General features: G+C 40.6%; 4 protein-coding genes across 6 annotated transcripts in view; 1 reads left to right on the top strand and 3 right to left on the bottom strand.

The window, feature by feature from the left end:
- pigq (phosphatidylinositol glycan anchor biosynthesis, class Q) overlaps nt 1-9667 on the bottom strand; it is a 20423-nt gene extending 10756 nt beyond the window's left edge. The window contains exons 1-9 of one of the 2 annotated variants that reach the window (XM_034893501.1): nt 9473-9667; nt 8051-8248; nt 7437-7623; nt 6909-7132; nt 5545-5741; nt 4750-4881; nt 4512-4632; nt 3807-3933; nt 2595-2748 (exon numbers count right to left, since the gene is read on the bottom strand). In XM_034893501.1, the coding sequence (XP_034749392.1) occupies nt 2595-2748; nt 3807-3933; nt 4512-4632; nt 4750-4881; nt 5545-5741; nt 6909-7132; nt 7437-7623; nt 8051-8203 (1295 nt within the window). In that variant the 5' untranslated portion in view covers nt 8204-8248; nt 9473-9667. Of the gene's footprint in view, nt 1-2594; nt 2749-3806; nt 3934-4511; nt 4633-4749; nt 4882-5544; nt 5742-6908; nt 7133-7436; nt 7624-8050; nt 8249-8899; nt 9001-9472 lie in introns of those variants that run through there. The other variant, XM_034893502.1, reaches the window with a different exon arrangement.
- A 1327-nt stretch (nt 9668-10994) lies between these two features.
- Nucleotides 10995-15483, top strand: eef2kmt (eukaryotic elongation factor 2 lysine methyltransferase). The gene is made up of 8 exons (XM_034893505.1): nt 10995-11217; nt 12458-12520; nt 12606-12686; nt 13919-14020; nt 14234-14367; nt 14525-14754; nt 15049-15186; nt 15344-15483. The coding sequence occupies exons 1-8, from the start codon at nt 11098-11100 to the stop codon at nt 15442-15444; spliced, it is 969 nt and encodes a 322-aa protein (XP_034749396.1). The 5' UTR covers nt 10995-11097; the 3' UTR covers nt 15445-15483.
- A 98-nt stretch (nt 15484-15581) lies between these two features.
- Nucleotides 15582-20893, bottom strand: part of alg1 (ALG1 chitobiosyldiphosphodolichol beta-mannosyltransferase) — a 7651-nt gene continuing 2339 nt past the window's right edge. Inside the window, exons 6-13 of the mRNA XM_034893503.1 lie at nt 20284-20397; nt 19891-20006; nt 17829-17867; nt 17214-17273; nt 16856-16966; nt 16420-16534; nt 16086-16161; nt 15582-15795 (exon numbers count right to left, since the gene is read on the bottom strand). Of these exons, the coding sequence (XP_034749394.1) occupies nt 15664-15795; nt 16086-16161; nt 16420-16534; nt 16856-16966; nt 17214-17273; nt 17829-17867; nt 19891-20006; nt 20284-20397 (763 nt within the window). The 3' untranslated portion in view covers nt 15582-15663. The remainder of the gene's footprint in view (nt 15796-16085; nt 16162-16419; nt 16535-16855; nt 16967-17213; nt 17274-17828; nt 17868-19890; nt 20007-20283; nt 20398-20893) is intronic.
- Nucleotides 15945-20893, bottom strand: part of flr (fleer) — a 34304-nt gene continuing 29355 nt past the window's right edge. For both annotated transcript variants that reach the window (XM_034893498.1, XM_034893500.1), the window contains one exon: nt 15945-15956. The gene's annotated coding sequence lies outside the window, so the exon portion shown is untranslated. The remainder of the gene's footprint in view (nt 15957-20893) is intronic.

The raw sequence follows: 20893 nt of genomic DNA, 5'->3' as shown, positions 1-20893 counted from the left end.
CTCTAAATTATTTTTTACAAGCGTCTGACCCAGTTACGCAACAGACAAGAAGAAACAAAACATCCTGTTCTGCAACTCGGATTCGGATGATTTATGTATTGCCGTACCAGTTATAATTAAAGGGATAATAACAATGGCGTGTGCTTTTGAATGGAACTGTTGTGCTGTTGCATAAATGCACATTGTCTGTGGTTTATTCTGTGGTTCATTTCCTAAACCATAGGTCCATTTCTGGTTTACATTATGATTAATAGCTCCCATTAACAGCTGGGCCCAGAACAAATATCTAAGAGCAGTCTGCTATGAAACCCCAGAGGATGATCCTTTCTTTGATGTTACTCTCCTGGTGCAGATGAAGGTACCGTAGTTATCATTTTGTGGCCCCACCTCCACAATCCTTTACTCAACCCCCCCCCAACGACACCCAGAAAGGTTAAACCAAGACTCTACTGTATGGGTAAATAAAAGAACTGTAATCAAAATGTCTCTCCTGGAGGAATAAAAAGGTTGGGAAAATGCGTCCCCTGCAGGAAATCAAAAGGAATCTCTCCCGCAGTGTGTCTCAATTCAGTACAATCGAACATACAATTTCTCTAAAGCATTTTTGAGTATGTGGTGTCCCATGTAGTGTGTTAACAGTAACAAAAGTAAGCATGCATACTAAAAACACTTGCAAAACACTGCAAAACATCACACATCATAAATCGCGGATGGTGGTGTGACGGCTTTAGAAAGATCTTTAAAAACCTACAATATACTGTAAGTATTAAATCATCTGAAAACATTTGCCGTCTCTTAAAGTTCAAGAGTCAAAACAGCAGTTAAATTGGCATTTGATGGATTACACGCATGATTTTATAATTCCCTGATGGTATTTAATGTATTTCTTAGTGCTCAGTGGGTACAGCAGGCACACCTATACTTTTATACCTCTACGCAGAGGCCCCGCGTTCAAATCCCACATGTGACGATTTCCAGCACGTCACGATACTAATACTAAAGATTACTATAGTATAGTACGTGCTGTATGTCTAGCATTCTGTTCGCACGGAACAGATGGTTTGGAGCAGTAGAAGCACCACATGTTAGATAACGTGTGCGGACCCATTTTATTTTATTTCTACGTTATAAACATCTGTAAGAAATGGCAGCATTTTAGACGGAGACTCAACAACCAACTCGAAAGCATGGTAACATAATAAGGTGGAGAGAGACTGAAGTGAGGGAGCGCCCAGCAGCGTTAGAACAAAGCCATGGATCACAGAAATAAAACGTGTTTTCAACGATTCATCTCTAGAAATGCAACTGTAGCAAGCATCTCCCTATCACTAACATCATCCACATTCATATTTACACAAAACAAATAATATATCCGGCTACAAACAAGTCTAAAAATCAGACGTTAGGATGGAAGTGCATTGTGGAAAGAGTGGATGCTATGGAGACGATACACTGTCTCGGTCTCGTTGGTGTTAAGTTCTGTTAACGGCTGAGTTGAGTTCCGTTGCTCTGATTGGTAGTAGGTCTATCCAATTAGACCAGAGGCGTTTTTGATTGAAACACGCCCCATAATCACAGCCCACAATCACATGGAGCAGGCGCTCATATTCTGACTAGAATATGAATATGAATATGACCACGTCAGGCTAGAAATTCTTTTACAACCCTTGAGGCTGAAAAAGAAAACGGATGATGTGAGCTCTTCCCAGTTCATCAGGGGCCCGTTTCACCAAATTTGCTGTTCATATTTAGACATTTCATTAATCAAAGCAAACACCACAAGTGAAGCGACCCACTCATGAGCATTCAACCCTAAATGTATCATCCTTTTGTCATCCTCATGTCAAACTGGATCATTTGTGTGTAAGCAGTGCTTGAAAATCACACACAAAAAAAGGTTTAGGAATATTGTTGATCAATATTAGAATCACGATTATTTAACACAATTACGCATTGACTTTTGGAAAGATGTTGCAATCATTGAATTAAAAAAAAAAAAAAAAACAGTGAAAAAGTTAAACAAATCAACAGTGAAAACACCTAGAACTGAAATTTCCCTTCATACTTTTCCCGTTTGAAAATTTTATTTCTTTTTAGAACACAAAACAAGAGTTTAAGATAAGAGTTTACTGACAAAACGTGAAGTGCAAAATAATAGTTTTTTCTCTTTTTGTGATCATTAGGAGCTGAAATTGTAATTGCGATTAAATCTTTGGTTGCACAGTCCCACCAGGACTGCAACATTTTCCCAAGCACACTCAATTTACACCACTGGACTGCTTCTGTTAGCCTCCAGCTAGATCCAAACTAGCCATACTTGTTAAAATACTCTAATGAATTTGAAGTGACACTTTCAAAAACTTTGTGTAATCACATGGCTCAAATCAATGAATAGATCATGGGTTAGCAGCAGTGATTCGGTCTTCAGAGAAGTCCAATCTACATGGATCCACACTTCTTCAACCAAAAACTTCTCTTGAAATATAGACTAACATGCTCCTCTTTTTATCTTCCACATAGCACCTGCGCCTTGGTTTCGTAGCAGTGATAAAACTACACCTAAACTAGCAGTGGAACCTGTGTTGAGCACCCACCTGGCTCCGTAGACGTAGAAGCAGTAGATGTGGAAGGTGAGCAGGGCGACCATGTCCGACAGCAGTGACAGGGCAAAGGTCAGGCCCATGCAGGCGGACAGGCCTCCGTACCACAGGATCCCCTCGATGAAGGGAGACATCAGGTGGATGTAGCCTGGATGGAAAGATGATGAAATCAAAGGCGGGGCCAGTAGTAGCCCTTTTACTCCTGTCTTCTAAGTTTCGAGCATTAAAATTGTCAAATATAACAGGTTTCACCAAGTCAAATTTAAGACTTTTTAAGACCTTTTCTAAGACCATTATGAAGGAAATTTAACCCTCCTTTTGTCCTCGGGGTCAAATTTGACCCATTTTCAAAAAGTTTTAAAATCAGAAATTTGGGTTTCCTTCAACCAATTTAAAAATACAATAACGAGGATGGTTCCATACAACGCTCCTCACAAGTTTAACAACTGATCAGCTCACTATTTTCACTGAATTTGCAAATTTAAGAACACTGAAAAAAGTGACAAAACTATAGCGAAAACAATAAAAACCTCCCAAGAAAAGCAGAAAAAAAATGTACAAAGACATTGTAAAAAGTGAAATAGAACTTCAGGAAAAGTTGCAAAAAGCTTCCAAAACTTGACCAAAAATGTCCAAAAAAATTAACAAAGAACTTTGGGAAAAGTGTCTTTAGGAGGTTTTAGCTTAAAAATTTGACCCAGTAAAATTAAATGTTGGTACGGGAAGAAAACCCGAGGGTTAAGACCTGCAGTACATCACAACATTAAAAAAAAAGTCAGATGTCAGAGTTCGGAAACATTGTTTGAAATAATTCCCCGATTTCCCTCATTGGCAATATAGGACTGGTGTCCAGATTGGCTGCAATTTTAGTTGCATGCTGGTCTCATTTGTAGTCATAATACAGCGGATTTGGACTAGCGACAGAAAGAACTCCAACCCCACAGAATAAAAAAAAAAAAAAAAAAATTGAAAGCAATGCAGGAACATTTCAATGAGCATTAGAGGTAGCGTTACACTGACGAAGGAAAATTAAGACCTGTTAAAAATGATTTAGAACTAACTAGAACCCAATAATCAGCGGATGTAAGACTTTCTAGGGCCTAAAATATAAAATCAAAAAGATTTTTTTGTCTTTTTAAGACCCTTTATAAGCGGAGAATATCAGCCCAACTTAAAGCCCTGAGCGGGTTTTGTGCTGCGACTCACTGATCCAGAGGTGAATGTGATAGAGGAAGAAGCGGCCCAGAACCTGATCCAGGGCCCGGTTCATCTTCAGCCCTGCAGGAGCTCCCATCAGCCACTGCAGCAGCTCATCCAGCTCTTTAGCCACATGCTGAGGAAGAATCACACAAGTAAATAGTGGGACAAAGAAATCTCATCGGGTGACTTTTTAGGAGTTTTTATCCACGTCTGAGGGTGTAGTTTGGTCAGTTGTCCGTAGACTGCGTGCTAAGAATTTTTTATCTATCTACTATGTAGTAAAAAGGCTAATAGTGAAGTATGTTTATGTGTATGTCAATGTTTATTTGACCTAAACCTATAATTTATCTTGCAGTAACGTGAAAATGCCTTGTTTTCAATTCACAACACGACACATTAAATTGTATAGCATCTTTTGCATGGAAGACAAAAGTGGCAACAGTTTTGGACCCATTATCTCAAGATCGCAACTTAAATATGTCAAATGTCACTGAGCAAATGTCTTGAGATAATAAATTACAGTTTTGTTCCACTGATATTATATTTTGAGAGCGTTGAATGACTTAATTATGTTACCATCTTTATATCCTGCTATTTATTCAGTTTGTAAACAGTTTGAAAAAGAAAAGATAGAATGAAACATAAATTTTAAAAAAATGTTGTTGTTCTTTTTTGGAATTTTGTGTCATCTGATCTGGGTAACACACTTACGTCTGCTGCAGGCACCAGCATGTTGGCTAACATGGTGATGTGGTTGTCTTTGTAGAGCCACCAGATGAGCAACATGCCCAGAGCCACATCCACCAGGAGCGACACCACGATGTTGGCTTTCCTACAGGAGGACAGACAGAAAGACATGAAGGCTACAAACGGCAGGTGTGGTGTCCCTTTCCGCACAGACACGTCCACAACATCAGGGGTTTTCTAGATTGCTTTTACAAACGATCACCTCATGAACTGTGTGTGTCCGGCAGCTGGTTTTGGTGAGCTGAGCAACCTCATGTGTTCGGTTCTGTAGCTGAGCTGGACACAGGTGGACAGCTTACTGGACAGGAAGCGCAGCGGGTAAAGGCTGAAGATCCTAAAGATGAAATATAATAATGAAAGTATTGATGGGGAATGTGCCGCATATCAGCATCGGGATCTGAGTAAAGAAACAAGTCAGATATGCGTCAAAGGGCTGTGCAATCAATCCCGTTTTGCTCCTAACTATCACAAAAACAAAGAAATCGTGAAAAACTAAATAATTTTGCTAGTATACTCTTATTTTGTCTTGCGTTGTGAGGGGAAACTCAAAAAAGGGAGAAGTAATAAAGGGAAATTTCACAGTTCATCGCTGTTTTTAAGTTCAATAAATGCAAGATTCAAAAGTCAATAAGTAATCGTTTTAAATAATCACTATTTCAATATTGACCAATATAACTGTGATTATAATTCTTTCCCAAAGTCGCCCTAATGCGTCATAACATCTAACGCTCAAAGAACTGAGATGATGCAAATCAGTCATATATCTATTGTAAAACTGATCCTGAAAACTGAATACTTCTGGATTTAACACAACTCTAAGAGAATAATGTATCAGATTATAGAAGAAACACAGACTTTTTAATTATCCATGTTTATATACAAATATCTTAGATCAAATGTATAGATACACAGAGTCGCTCAAATTACAGGCTCTGTTGACAACAACAAGCATAAATAATATTGCTGGCCTTATCCATTAGGTTTCCTCCCTTCTCACCGGATGTTGCAGATCCAGGTCCATACGGAGAGCAGCCAGCCAATGAGCACGCAGAGCGGTACGCAGGCCTGTTTGAGCAGCTCCACGATGATGCTGGCCTCTCGACCCTCAGTCTGCCAGTGTGTCGACTTCAGCGGCCCGTCGTCGTATCTGTCCAGGAAGAACAGAGGCTGGCTGTTTGCCACCGTCTGGAACATCTGGACCAGAGGGGAGGAGGGGCACGTTAAGGATGATTTATGGTCTCCACGCAGAGCAGAGCTCCATGCTACATAAGTGTAATAAGTTTAAACTTGTGCGTTGGTGTGTGTCGATCTCTCTAGGAGCATGGCAGAGCCGGCATATGTGTGTGCAGGGGGAGTGTGTGTAGAGCGAGTAAGACAGTGACGGGGATTAGCTGTGGAGCAAGTGCCGACTCTAGAGACATAGAGAGAGAAACAAAGTGTCTCCCCTGTCCTTTCTGACCACGGTCGGAAATTTATAGCAGGAAAAGTTAACCCTCTCCTCGATTTCGTGTTGTTTATGGAGGAGAACCAGGAAATAGGGAGGAAACGGCCACATGTTTCGCTGCAATGTGTAGTTACATTTTTGAAGTGGTACACGTGAGGTTATGGTGTAGGGTTAGCCATCTCCATGTTCCTACTTATGTACCCAGGGCGTTGTTGATTTAACGAAGAAGCATAAATCAGCCTTTAGGGCTACACATGGCTACATACACCTGTAACCGGAGCCTCTTCACACATGCACTTTACTCAACAACATGTCATATTTGTGATCCTTTACATCAGGAGTGTCAAACTCAACTTAACTAAGGGCCACACTGGAAAATAAGAATAACATCAAGGGCCAGACATCTTTAGTTTATTGATATGCTTGTATTTAATTAAAAAAGTGAAATATCTTTGACTGTATTTTTGCATATGTCACATAGCCTTCAAACTTACAATTTGGTCAAAATAAAGTCCTAAAGAAGTCAGGAAAACGTTTCTCAGCCATCATAGAAAAAAGAACCCAAAACGTTTAAAAAAATTGACAACAACGTCAGAAAAAGCAACAAAAACTAGGTGGGCCAAAATGTATTGGGAACCTAAATTGATATTGGGCCGGATCATAATCTGCAAGGGGGCGGATTTGACCCACGGGCCTTGAGTTTGACACATTTGATTTATCAAAAACAAGATGCCAAACTTTTGGCAGATTTAATTTATGCTGTATTTTTAGTCTTTTATTCTGAAAGTTGCTTCCTGTAAAGAGAGCTCAAAGACACCTCAGCCAATCAGCCACGCCATTGTCTAACTTCCATTCATGTTACGTCCATGGTAAAAACAGGAACTAAAATGAGAGCCAGCACTCTTTGTGTCCGGTACCTGTCTCAGCTCAGACGGTGGAGCGGTTTCGGGGTCGGGAACTCCGTTCTCGATGGGGTGAAGCTGTGACAGCATCACCTTCCTCTGCTCGTAGTGGACGAAGATCACCTTCTCCTCCTCCTCCTCCTCCTCCCGCTGCTCTTCTTCATCACCTCCAGCCTCTGCAGCACCTTTGTCAACCTTCTCATTCTTCTTTTTAGTCTCTTGATGAACTACTCTTCCATCTGGCCATGACAAGTTAAATTCATTATCAACTCCTGACCAAAAAGTCACGCATTAAAGCTTTAAGTATTTGACACAGACACTAACCCGAGTAACTCTAAATGAAATGGACCAAACAATTAAACAACGGTTAATATTTCAAAATCTGGAAGTTTACTGCAAATCCGGTACTCAGTAGTGCTCTATTGGATAATAATCCTGTCAAGTTGGGAACTAGACATGAGAATTTGTCAGTGCTAAACTAAGCCATCAGAGTGCTCCAGTGTTACTGTGTAATTCCAGTGAATATCAGTCTGAGGGTCTTACTCTGATCCCGCTGGAGGACCTGGCAGGTGAAGCCTGTCTTGCCCACCTCACGGTTGACCTGGAGCCAGCGTTCCTGGGGGAAGATGGTGCTGAGGTCTCTGAGGAAGCTCTCCATGCCTTCCTGACCATCTTTGGGTAAACTCCACGAGCCCAGCACGGACAGCTCCACCCCACTCTTGGCCTGCATCTGGGTCAAATAGATGGAGGAGTGTGGTGAAGGAGGAGGAGAGACTCGTAAAGACTTAAATTTGGTACCTTTATGAAGCAGCTATGGTTCATCTTGTACAAATATCATCTTTGTTTGGATTAGGAAAAAGAGGAGTAACTTGGGAAAAGGGTACAAAACAAATCGGTTTTTATTGTACAGAAGATTTTTTTTTTTCCTTCATCCAGATCGTTAAAAGAGTTCATAAAGAGCTTGAAAATACTTTCAAAAAAGCAGCGAGTTATGTAAGACTTTCTGTTTTTATAACATCAGGTATTTTATCTTCCAGGAAATCCGATGCCTGTCTTTGTGACTCAAATGTCACAACAATACATGAGAGGCACAAACTGGGGCTTAATGTATCCCTAATACAGACCTGAGCAGACACAGACGTCTGTTCTGCACTGACCTGCTGGATGTACTGTTTGACATGTCCAGGGATGAAAGGGTAGTGGATCACCGCCAACACCACGGCAGAGTCCTGGCCGGAGATCCAGCGGCCGACCAGGAGGCCGCTGTCTGCCTGGTTACAGCACTGCGGGAAGAAGATCTTCAGCACCATGACTTCACTACAGCTCAGTGTTCAGCCTCAAGCAGCTCGGCTGATCTGACAAAGAAAGGGGGGAAAAACAACCAGGTCAGGTTACTTGCACATCTGCAGCAATCTCTCAATCCCTTCTGATTTCCCAACCCTGCCAGAGGCTCTCAACAGATGGGTTCATACTAAAAGATATTAATCTTTAAAAACTCCTCACAGATACGTAGTTTCATATAACTTGAGAAAAGTTGAATTGTTTGCTATAGCAACAAGCCGATGTTAAGCTGATCCTCCAGGAAAAGAGCAATGGCGTGATGGGGTCCAGTACATTTGATCAATGCAAAATCCCCTCAACCTTTAACAACTACATTATGTTGCATTTCTGCTACTGTCAAGCAATTTTTTCCAGATGTGAAATACAGCAATAGTATAAGTAGGCCAATATATACTGTATACACTACTGGTCAAAGGTTTTGGGTCGCTTCGGAATTTCCATTGCACTCCATTATAGACACAGTACCAGCGGAGATGAGTTGCATATTTCTTTAACAAGGGCAGCAGTTTACAGATTACATTATGTTCTTACATAACTGCAAAAGGGTTCTCCAATGTTTTCTCAGTTAGTTTTTTAAACCGATATCAGATTAACAAACAGAATGTGCCCTTGGAACATTGGAGGAAAGGTTGCTGATAATGGGCAATGCAAACACATAGTAATACCTGATGTACGCCGAATCGAAGAACAGATTCTTATTATTCATAAAAGATATTCCTTGAGATCCAGTGATGTCGCATTTTATCGCGACGGTGGACACAGTATTACATCTCCTTATTTTTGTGTGGAGTTTGGAGAACGGAAGGACGAAACTGCGCGGTACTATACGGTTGGCCTCCTTTTATGCCCTTCAAATATTGACTCTAGCCGCTTCACTCAATATTTAGCGTGACTCCAGCGTGTTGTTGTGGCAACATGAAGCCCGGGGCAGCTATGGATGGCAGTGACGGTGATGTCCGTTAGCGAGCTAGCACAGGAAAGTAGGTTAGCTGTAATGTTAGCTAGCTAGCGAAGAACAGATGTTGACAGTTAACGATAAAATACTTCGGATTTACTGAACATTTATGTGAAGAATAGAAGAGTTAACACCGATTGGTTGTGTCGTTAAGAAGACACATTTAACTAAAAGTGTTCAAAATCGAACTTAATTAGCTAGCTATGTGATAAAACAGCGGAGAGGTAAAACTATGAAACGGCCTTACAGACACGAGATATGTATGAAAAACTACTTTATTTACCTTATTTAACACTGAAAAAAGCGGTCACCTTCCATTTGTAACGTCGAGTAGAGTTTAGCTAGCTAAGTAGACCACGGCGCCATATTCTTTGTTGATAGTCCGTTGCATAAAATGCTCCGGTGAGAAACACAACGCTCGTGTGTGTTCCGGTTATCGAGATATCCCTCCTGTCGAGTTATTAAAATTGGGAAATTTCAGTTGGAATAGGAAAAAAACAATTATGAAAAATGTATTTACGATGATTATAACATTTTTCTGTTGTCTCTCTCGAATGAGTTTTGGATTTTTTCAGTTCGTAACTTGTATAATTTAAAACGTATATATATAAATAAAAATAAAAAGTGTACATATATTTTTTACGTTTATATATATTGTATATATTTTTTACTAATGTAAAAAAACATATACATATCTACATCTGTAAAAACAATATATATAAAATGTATATACGTAGAATAGGTTTTTTTTTACATCAGTGAATATATGGCGTACTAGTTTTTTTCTAATTAAAAGAAATATGTCTAATTATGTTTGGCACCACTGTGAAAGCAGTCCTAATGAATGACTGTATATCAAAGAATTATCATTTTTTAAATAAAAAAAATAGAAAGGTCAAACATGTCCTAATAATTAAACATAAGAGTAAAACATAGCATCGTCACCATCGTACATTGTGATACAATAATGTGCTTGTTACTCACCACTAAATGCCCTGTGTGTGTGTGTGTGTGTGTGTGTGTGTGTGTGTGTGTGTGTGTGTGCTGCTGCTGTCAGAGTTGTTGGTGAATGAGGAGTTGGCCCAACTGTAAAGAGATTTATCTCCTTCTGCAGTGACACAGCAAGAAAAGAGCGGGATGAAAACCTCCAACAGACTAAAAATAACTAAATATATTTTTGACAGATTACTAGCGTTACATCCTTTAAGAAAAAATGTCTTGCCATGATGACAGGTAGTACTGGGAGAAAAAAATAGTTGTTGTGACTTTGTGTATTAAAACAAAATATGATTAAAAACATTGTTACTGTCTTTCCTGGCATTAAAAGAGAACATGTCCCTCTTATTTTAATGTCCACACATTGCATGTCAGTGTGTTTTGGGGTGGATTTAAAAATCACAGTCATTACATTACATTATTAAAACACATCATAACTTCCCCTTCCCCCTTTTTAAAATGGTGTACCTCTTCAAATCCTGTCAAGGTCATTGTGTCTTTGAGTGTCTCCCTCGGGAGAAAGTTGTGTCTGGAAAAGGCTAATTTGCTGCATGGACAATACAAAAACATAGACAAAACATCAAAACAAAAACCATAAAAGACAGTAGAAAATATCCTCTCAAGGGCTCTTTAGGCCTAAAGATAAAATGGCTTAGAGCTGCTTTTTTACACTATAGGCTATTCATTTATTTTTTGTAGTTGTTTTTGATTGTATGCATTAACGCCATTTAGTCTACTTCCCGAATTATTATTATTATTATTATTTTCAAATGCAGTGTGTTGTAGTATAAAAAAACTACACTACCCAGCAGGTCTAGCGAAAACGAAAGCATTGCCTTGTGGGTAATGGGGAAGTAAACAGTGAACACGCCAGTGAAAGCTGTCTATTGACCTGATGTGAGGACGTTGGACATGGAGCATTCAGAGCAGAAGCAAGCCTCAGCCAGTAGAAGAGGGACTGAGGCGGATGTTTTACGGGACTTCCAAGTGTCTTTTTTTGCCATGAGTCGCCTAGTTTCATTTCCCTGGACCGTGAGTATGACTACGTGCTAGCAAAGTTTTTTTAGCCCGTCTCCAAACAATGCAAAGCGAATGGCACTCTGCAACCTCATTCAGAAGAGTGTCATTCCAGAAATAAATGATGTTCTTCCTTAAAATACAGGGGACATAAGGATGCACCCCCCTATGTTAAATTCCCATTGAAGCAGGCACATTTTTATTTTTAAAGGCCAGTTATTTCATGGATCAGGATACTGTGCATCCTGATAAAGTTCCCTTGGTCTTTGGAATTAAAATACCCCCCCACATCATCACATAACCTCCACCATACCTAGAGATAGACATTCAATTTGCTTAATAACTGGTTTGATTTGCATTGCGAGATGACTTTATGAAAGTTTACCATGCCTATCACTTTGTGTGGTAAAGGGTATGTCATGATGTGGGAAATGTATCAGATAGTATCCTGATCCATAAAATATTTGGCCTTTAATAATAAAAATGTGTCTGCCTCTATGGGAATTTAACATAGGGGTGTGTATACTTATGCCCCTGTATGTTAAGGAACAACACTTTTTTATGAACAATACATTATTCATTCACAAAGAAAATTGGTGTCCTTAAAATGTTGGATTTTCCCAATTTATTTTTTAAACTAAAGCATTTAGATCAATTTCCAAAAGATGTTTTTTTATTCCTCGTTTTAATCAACTTTAGCAGGGGGGTGTAAACGTATGCAGCCACTGTATATAAGTATTTCACAAATTTGCGGACTCTTTTGCAAAGTTTGGGTAATAAGGTTGGATTTTAAACAAATAACTTCAACATTCTTCTGTTTAGACTGCAGTCCAGTTTCTAAGAGACCCTAGATGCATTTCAAAAATTAAAAATGAGTGATTTGAATAGTAAGATGAATGATTAAAAATAATTACAATAAGTGTTACAATAGGAATTAGACAAAATAAATATAAAGGATAAAAATTCAAAGTTGAGAAATAAAAATGCATGTAATATAAGTACCAAAATCAATATCTGTCTTTATTGATAATGTGTTTAATATATATAGTAAATAGTGGGAGTTTATTTTATTTAATACATAAGTCAAAAGGATGATAAAAAAGGAATTCTGAGAGACGGTCAAACTAGTGAGTAAAATTTAGTTTTTCTTAATTCTGAAACTGATTTTAACACGAACATTAAAAAAAATACACCTTATTAAAGGCTTCAAAGCGGCCCATACTGTAGTTTCTAACCGATAATTTCTACTTTTCAGTTTTTAGAAAAAGATCTTGAACGCAACAAATCATCAAACCTGACTTCAGACATCCTAAAACATGTAAGTCCGTCTGCACACTCAGTCACGGTCTTCTAATCAGTTATTAATAAAATAAACAACAATGTGTTGTTTGTGTTTTTGACAGACGTGTCTTCACTCTTTGTGCCGGAAGTTTCCACCCTCCTTCAGATACAGGAAGCTGTTCCTCTCTGAGCTCATCAGACGGGTGGGTGGTCTGTCAGCCTGTCTCGGAGCAACATACATATACAGCGGTTACATTATTTCCGATTAATTTCTTAATGTCTTTTAAAGTTCGCAGGAAATAATGACATTTGGGACCAGTTATAGGAATTCTGAGACTATTAGTTTAGTTGAAAAGTAGTTGTTGATTTCCAGAGAAAATTCGTTCTTTCTTAAAAGAACTCAATTGAATGAATAATTTTCGGTTATGTATGGTTACAAGTAACGATCAATACTTTCATTATCAATCAATCTTCTAATTAAGTTCCCGATTAATTGATACCTTCTTTTTTCTGTCTGCGGGTGAGGCCTTGACCAACTGCCACTTTGTTTGTTTGAAATCCATGATGTCTCTCTCATGGGCGGCCAAATTCTCTGGAATAGAAGTGATCCTGCCCCTTATGAGGTCATAAGGGGCAGGATTCCAGATTGGCCCATCTTAGCTTTCATTTTCTCAAAGGCATAGCAGAATACCCAGGGCTCAGTTTACACCTATCTCCATTTCTAGCCACTGGGGGACTATGGGCAGAATGGGGGAAATCATATTAATGTTAAAAAACCTCAAAGTGAAATTTTCCTGCCATGGGACCTTTAACTTTTGCTTAGCATGTTGGCGTGCTAATTTAACAATAATTAATGGTGTTGGATGCTGAACTAGGATATTACTAGTTTCTGGGCCTTTTGTTCTCTGCAGGGTAAATCCAGACAGCTAGCTAGACTATCTGTCCAATCGGAGTTTTCTGTCACACGACTAAAACTACTTTTGAACAAACAAAACAAGTTCCTTCTCAAGGCTTTTTTGCAGCGGCGCCGGGGCTCCGTAGAGCGCTTAGCACCGCCAAAGACGATTGTGATTGGTTTAAAGCAAGGCCAATAAACCAGAGCACGTTTTACTCCCATCCCAGAATGCTGTGTGGACTAGCCAGATTATCTATAATAATATAGATAGATATACGTATACAGTATACCGTAACTCTATAATGTGCACAATAAAGATGTAACACAACAAAGGAAATGGGAAAAGCCAAAATGCATAATATGAGCACTTTAAGTGGGTAAAATAATAGAAATCACTTGTAAACCAGGAAGTCTTATGTCATATTACAATTTCCAAAATCTACGAGGATATGTAGTCTAATATCACAATATGGATTTATATTGATCTATTGCCCAGCCATACACAAACATGACGTGCTTCCTTGTGTGACCTGTCCCCAGCAGGAGGCGGCAGGCTGCGATCCTCTGGACGAGCTGTACAACGTTCTGGCTGAAGTGGTGGGAGCAGAGGACACGGCCGAGTGCTACAAGAGCTACTTCCTGGTACCGAACTCCTCATTCACTGCTTTACAGTCGGAGATGCATTTCCTCATACAGGGTGACTTTCATCCGTCTGTCTTAAAGCTATAACACAATACTTAGCTTTTTCTAAAAGAGAAATGTCAGTTCTGCCCGGGGATCCAAAATGTCATCAAGACAGGACAAGACATGGCGGCGTCCCTCCTGACTTTAACATCTGGTTGTTTTGTTCTGCAGCCCAGCGGGGATGCTGTCAGCCTGCTGGAAAACAGAGCTCTGATCTCAGAGGGGACCACCGGCCTGGTGACCTGGGAGGCCGCTCTCTACCTGGCAGAGTGGGCTCTGGATCACCGGCAGGCTTTCACTGGCAGGTATCCAACCCCTAAAACCACCACCAGAACCACTTCAGCTATGAAATGATTATAGTTAATAGAAAAAAAAGAACCCATTTCTTTAAGACTCAGATTTCAAATTTGTATGACTCCATCCCTCACCTCTACGTTACTCCGTCCCTTCTCCGGTCTGCAGGACCATTCTGGAGCTGGGCAGCGGTGTTGGGTTGACCGGCATCACCATCTGTCGCTCCTGCAGCCCCAACAGATACGTCTTCAGCGACTGTCACCCCAGAGTCCTGCAGAAACTGAGAGACAACGTGCGGCTCAACGGTCTGAGTGAGCACAGTGTGGAGGAGATGGACTGGACCACAGCGACAGAGGAACACATCGGACGGATCGGGGCTGACACGGTCATTGCTGCAGGTCAGGAGATGAATCTTGTCAATTAAACTCCACAGAGAACCTCAGACTATCTGTCCAATCTGAGTTTTTACACGTTGAATGACTAAAACACTATGCACAGACTATTTTGCAGAGGCACAGTCATTGTGACCCAGGACGATTGTGATTGGTTTAAAGAAATGCCAATAAACCGGAGCACGTTTTCCTCCCATCCCAGAATGCTGTGTGGACTAGCCAGATCCTCCTTCAGTGCTGTGGAGGAAGGTCTACACTGTCATGCATGCATGATGCAGATGTTTCTTCCCTGTGGTGCAGATGTGGTGTACGACCCAGATGTTGCAGAGAGTCTGGTGAAGCTGCTGTCCAAGATCCTGAGGTGTTCTTCTCCTGAAGTCTTCATCTGCTCCACCATAAGGAACCAGGAGACGTACGGCGGCTTTAAGCAGCGGCTCGGTAAGAGATTTCTGAAGATCTGTCAGAGTAAAGTCTTAGTTCTGCTCTTAAAAGGAAGCCAAACCTGCCCATCTCTATGGATGAGGCTGGTTCTGTTTGATTTTTAATTTGACACGTTTGGGATTCAGTTAACTGACTGAATGTTTCCTTTTGACAGAAAAAGCCGGAATCAGCCATCTCGTGATGACAGGACCCGTCAGCCACGTGTTTCCTTACAACAGAGTCTCTGCTATAGAAATGATTAAACTGTACAGGTGACACAGCTCTAGCACAATAAAGATTTTATTTACAAATGTACATTGTATCAAAGTTTCCTTTTTATACATTCAAGTGCTCTGAAGGAGGAAAAAAGCGCTGGAATGGAAGTTTTTTTTCTAACATGTGGAGAGTTTCTTCAAAAATTCTAACATGACTTCTCTGCCGTTCATCCCCATTAAAACACGTTTTGTTCCTTTTAAGTCCTACTCTGGTTTCCCATCAGGGAGCAGAGATCAGAGGCAGGACGTTCTGGTCCCAGTTGTCGTCCCAGCGCTGCCCTCTGCTGGAGCGGAGGTTCCTCCTGAACACTCCCAGTCTGCCGCCTGAACCGGGAAACTCTGACAGGAGAGACTGAAAACACACAAAGACAAATCAACATCATTTAAATAAAGCTCCAGCAGTGAAAGAAAAAAAAGTAAGTGCTACTAAGTAGCACTTAGTAGTAAGTAGCTTGGGCCCAGTTTATATCTCTATTGTATACCTGTGTTGAAAACCCTGAATTAAATGAAATCCTAGCCAGAAGTCAAGCGCGGAATCTTCTGAGTTAACACATACTGAATGCTCTTTGTCATTCCTTAACATGATCCAGCAGTCCATGGTCATGGGTGTGTATTTTGGGGTTTTGCAGGTATTCCCTTTACCTTGAGCTGCTCTGCGAGCTCCTGGGAGTTTCTGAAGATCAGTCCGTTCTCCTCGTGCTTCACCAGCTCATGTAAACTGGGGAAAAGAAAAAACTGCCCCGTTTAGCTTTGAAACCCATTTCAGTATTCAGTAACAATGTTACAGGTTAAAGCTGGTGTAAAACTACAGAAATATGAATGTCAATGAGCTCAGTACAACAAATGGACTCATTTGTTTGGACTCAATTAAAACAAAGGCTTAAAGTCTAAAGCTAGGTAAGCGTCTTTTCCAGTCCACAGTAATCATCGTGCTCTGTGTGTGTGTATGTCAAATCTAAAATGTGGATGAGCTCACCAGTTGAAGTGGATGGCACAGACGGGCAGGCAGCAGCCGAACATGTCCACCACCTTCATGGGGAGATCCAGACCGCTGGAGGACTTGTGGAGACAAACGCCCAGGTCTGCTGAACCTGAACACACCAACACATGCTACCATATGATAACATGTTCAACTGTGCCCTTTCCAGTGGAAACATTTGAATATTTTCAGCTTTAAGTTTTTCTTCTTTTTAGCTTATCAAAGGGCACATACACAAATTATTGAGCGGGTAAATTCACAATAATGCCCGCTCCAGTTGGAACGTTGCACTTCCCAATGTTCGAACAGACAGCTCAGACTTTGGTCGTGTCAGATTGCTGTGAGATGAGCATGACGTGTCGAGAGATACAGGTCTGAGAGGCGTCAAAAACAACACACACTGTAAGTACAGTCCCTAATGGTTCAATCATACCTAACAAGACCGGATAGTCCTCTGCCTCCAGCCAGGGAGTGCAGATCTTCACATGCTCCAAATGCAGGGAGTCAATCAACTTCCTGTAGTGTTCCTTCTGGGGACCTTTACCTGCACACACACACACACACACACACACACACACACACACACACACACACACACACACACACACACACACACACACACACACACACACACACACACACACACACACACACACACACACACACACACACACACACACACACACACACACACACACACACACACACACACACACACACACACACACACACACATTAAAACTATTAAAATGAGCTGTGAGCTGTGAACCAGTGAGGCAGCAGAGGGTTACCTGTGATCACACAGACTACAGATGGTAAGGAAGCTCCTCCTGCAATGAAACCTTCGTACTCTGTTGAGAACAAACAGGAGACAAGTCACGTATGGAAAGTAACTAAGTACATTTCCTGAAGTAAAAATGTTGAGGTACTTGAGTAATTCCATTTGATGCTACTTCATAATTCTGCTACATACATCTCAGAAGGAAATGGTGCTTTTTACTCCACTACATTCATTCATAAACTTACTTTCTAGATTCAGATTATTCCCTCAAAATGTATAAAACTAATACAAAAGGATGTATTGGTTTAGGTTACGCTACCCAGCAGTATATAATGTTATTAAAATGAGCTCCAGCTTTACCAGCAACAACATTAAAATGATTATACACATTAATGTGTCATTAATCCAAATCAAGTAAACCATTAACATAATATACAGTATATCATTCTGAAATGGATGCATTCCGCTAAATGACTTAATACTTTTGCTTGTTACCCTAAGTATATTTTGATGCTAATACTATCACAGAAGTAATATTCTGAATGCTGGTTTTCTACTTCTGCAATGTGGTATTGTTACTTTTACTCCAGTAAAATATGAGAGTACTCCTTCCACCCTCTCGTACCTTCAAGAGCCGTCAGCAGGACGGAGAAGTCTTCATCCTCTGGGGAGAGTAGAGACACACAGACAGGGACACATTCACATTGAACTATTTTCATTTTGAATTCATCAAATCAGAAAAAAAACAGTGACGTGATTTATTCACACAGCGCATAACCAAACCTTCTTGTGTTCTAATAAACACTGCGACACCCGACCACAGCATCACTTTTTCATAGTTAGTTTTTTGTTTAAAAACAGAACCAATCCCTGCTAGGAACAGTGAGCAGCCAGATCCTAAAAATGAATCCACACCTGTGAGAAGTGTTTCATTCCCTCATCTACAGTTATAAATAACCTTATTTTATATGAATACATAAATACCAGACTAAAAACTATCCAGAAGTGTATGCAACTGTCTTGGAGTTTTTAGGTGCGGCCCTCCTCTGCCTGTCCTTATTTGATTTTTGAAAATAAGTAAAACCTTTGTTATCCCAAAACTTTCTGACAGTATCTTTTATCAGATAACAAAACGATATGGTATATGGGAAGAGTGTTCCCTCCCATATCTCGGTTAACTTCCTTTTCTGGCATGATTTTGAACTTGTACTGTAAACACAGTCTTTCTTTAAAAGGAGGAAAAAAAGATATGTTATTATTACAACTGGATGTCCCCTCATGCAAAACCTGCAGCACGACATATTGGAAAATTGCAAGAAAACACACATTTGATGTGATAACAGATTTCACTTATAATATTTTGGTCACATCATACTTCATTGTCAGTTTTTCTGCAAAATGCCACCCTAATGTGCATGGAGTTCAAAGAAAATAGCCAACCCTGCTGGTGGTAGTGTGCAGCCAGTTTCTAAAAATAAACCACGCCTGAGTGAATCAGTGGGATCATTCTCTTATCTACAGGAGAAAAACTAAACAGAACAAAAAAATGTTATATGGAAAAATAAATACCAAACTGAACGTTTTCATCACGACATCACGTCGATTTGCAGCTCATCTAAATGATAGACGAGATGCGTGATGGTTCAGTAAGTTCTCTTTGTGGTGGAATTTCTAGAAACACCATGTTATGGTATGGTATAATAATGCTAAAAAAAAAGGCTTAGACATCATCAGGTCATTCATAGGTCACAGGTCAGGGGCCCGTCTCTAATAACCAAACCGGTCTATGGATTATTATGTTTGTCTCTCTACAGGTTCAAGGAGTAGAAACAGCTGTAAGACGTGTCCACAAGTACAAACTTGGAAACTGTCCATGCTGTTCTGAGTGAGATACAGGTTTCTGATGTCCTCTGCCTTCAGTCTCCGGGTGAGCCTGCCCAGCTTTCTAAGTCACGAAGCAAGGCGAGGTGGCTAACCGTAACATGCTTGCACTAGCATGCTAGCTCGTTCTCGATGCTCCAACACACACTAGTTCACCATAATCTCGAAAAGAACTACTTCCTGTCCCTGTTCTGCAGGTATTCCACAAGTGGCCCTCGTTTAGAAGAAGTCTCCCAGCTAATCCTGCCTTGGACTGACCAAAGCTGGAGAAAGAGTTTTCTAGCTGATCTGATCTTACTGAGCTACTGAGCATGTGCAACTCCCAACAAAGAATGTATAGAAGTTAGATGTCTCACTCTGTAGCTAAAACAGGAACCTAATCACACAGGGTGAAAACAGGATCTGCAGCAATGTGCAGTACAACAAAAATACGATGTTTGAAACCATGTAAACCTATTTTGGTAAAACCTCAACACACAATTATGAACCTGAAAATGAGCATGATGTGGGCGCTTTAACACGTTTGCGCCTGCAATATATTTGTAAACCTTAAAAGGTTCCGCTACACGTAACGCCTCCAGCATGAGTTTAAATACACCTTCAGGAAGATAGGAACTCCAGAGAACTGGGACGCAATGCACAACAACACGTCGTTGTACTGCCTGCTGAATAATCTCCTCAACTGAGTGGTCACTACATGCTCCCGTGTAACTCCTCAAAATCTCTAGAATCTTCTTCACATATGTGAAATGAGTTGTGCTCCTGAGTTTTTCCATAACACTCTTAAAGCCTCCTCGTCCTCTCACCTGTCCAGCTGGTGCTGCTGAGCAGCAGCGCCGGTCGCTCCGTCCTCAACGTCACAGTGTCCCCAGCGAGGTCACAAACTGAGAAAACTGTCCTCTCCACCTCCACCTCCTCAGACCTGAAAAACACACAGCAGGTGAGTCATGGCAGTGACACCAGCTTTACAAACGTTTCTTATACTGTATGTTCCTGTCTTTGGACTGGAGTTTTAAATAAACCTCTGTGACTTTGAACAAAGAGACTGTTGGTAACAACACACCAGCTGGTAATCCAGCATAGCTGAAGATGCACAAAGAGAGAAATTGTCCAAATATTTGTATATAATGTTTCCTGGACAAAATGCCTCGGTGGCACTCCTACAAACAGACGGGAAATGTTCCAGTGGCATTTCTCACTCTTTGCTCTGGAACTGACGATACGCGTTGGCCAGTCTCATGAAGAGCTCGTGCTGCAGCTTCAGTGGCGTCTCTCTGAAGATGGAGGCAGGTCTGTCGTACAGAGTCGTCGCCCTGCGAACAGAACGGTCGCTTTTCACTCCCTTCGTACAGTTAAAATAATTGAGCTGAACGGTAGAGCAGGGTGTCATCTTCCAGCTCCTGCTTAAATCCAACCGCCATAAACTTAACTTGTCCCCAGATGGGACAACCTCTTAGCTCTAGTACGGTTGAGACTCAAACTAAATTGTCCATATGGGGGATATTTACAAAGTCTGACTTAACTTTTCATCAGGGACATTTTTGCGTCACCACAGTTTTTCTAATTAGTTTTGCACTTAAGGAAGGACCAAGAATCGTCAGTAAATATCCCTTTGTTGTTTCTTTTAAAAGGTGCTCTAAGTGATGTTGGGTGACGTTGCTTCTTGTTGATGTTGGAAGTATTTTCAAACAAAACGAGACAAGCTTTTTACAGTGTGTTCTGGGGACAGACAGCTAGCAGATAGTGAGGAGATGTTTTTTACAGTGTGTACTGGGGACAGGCAGCTAGCGGATAGTGAGGAGATGTTTT

The sequence above is a fragment of the Etheostoma cragini genome, chromosome 15, assembly GCF_013103735.1.
Source record: "Etheostoma cragini isolate CJK2018 chromosome 15, CSU_Ecrag_1.0, whole genome shotgun sequence".
In the NCBI taxonomy this organism is placed as follows: Eukaryota; Metazoa; Chordata; class Actinopteri; order Perciformes; family Percidae; genus Etheostoma; species Etheostoma cragini.
The sequence above is the reverse complement of the archived record's forward strand: the minus strand, read 5'-3'. Positions and strand labels throughout refer to the sequence as shown.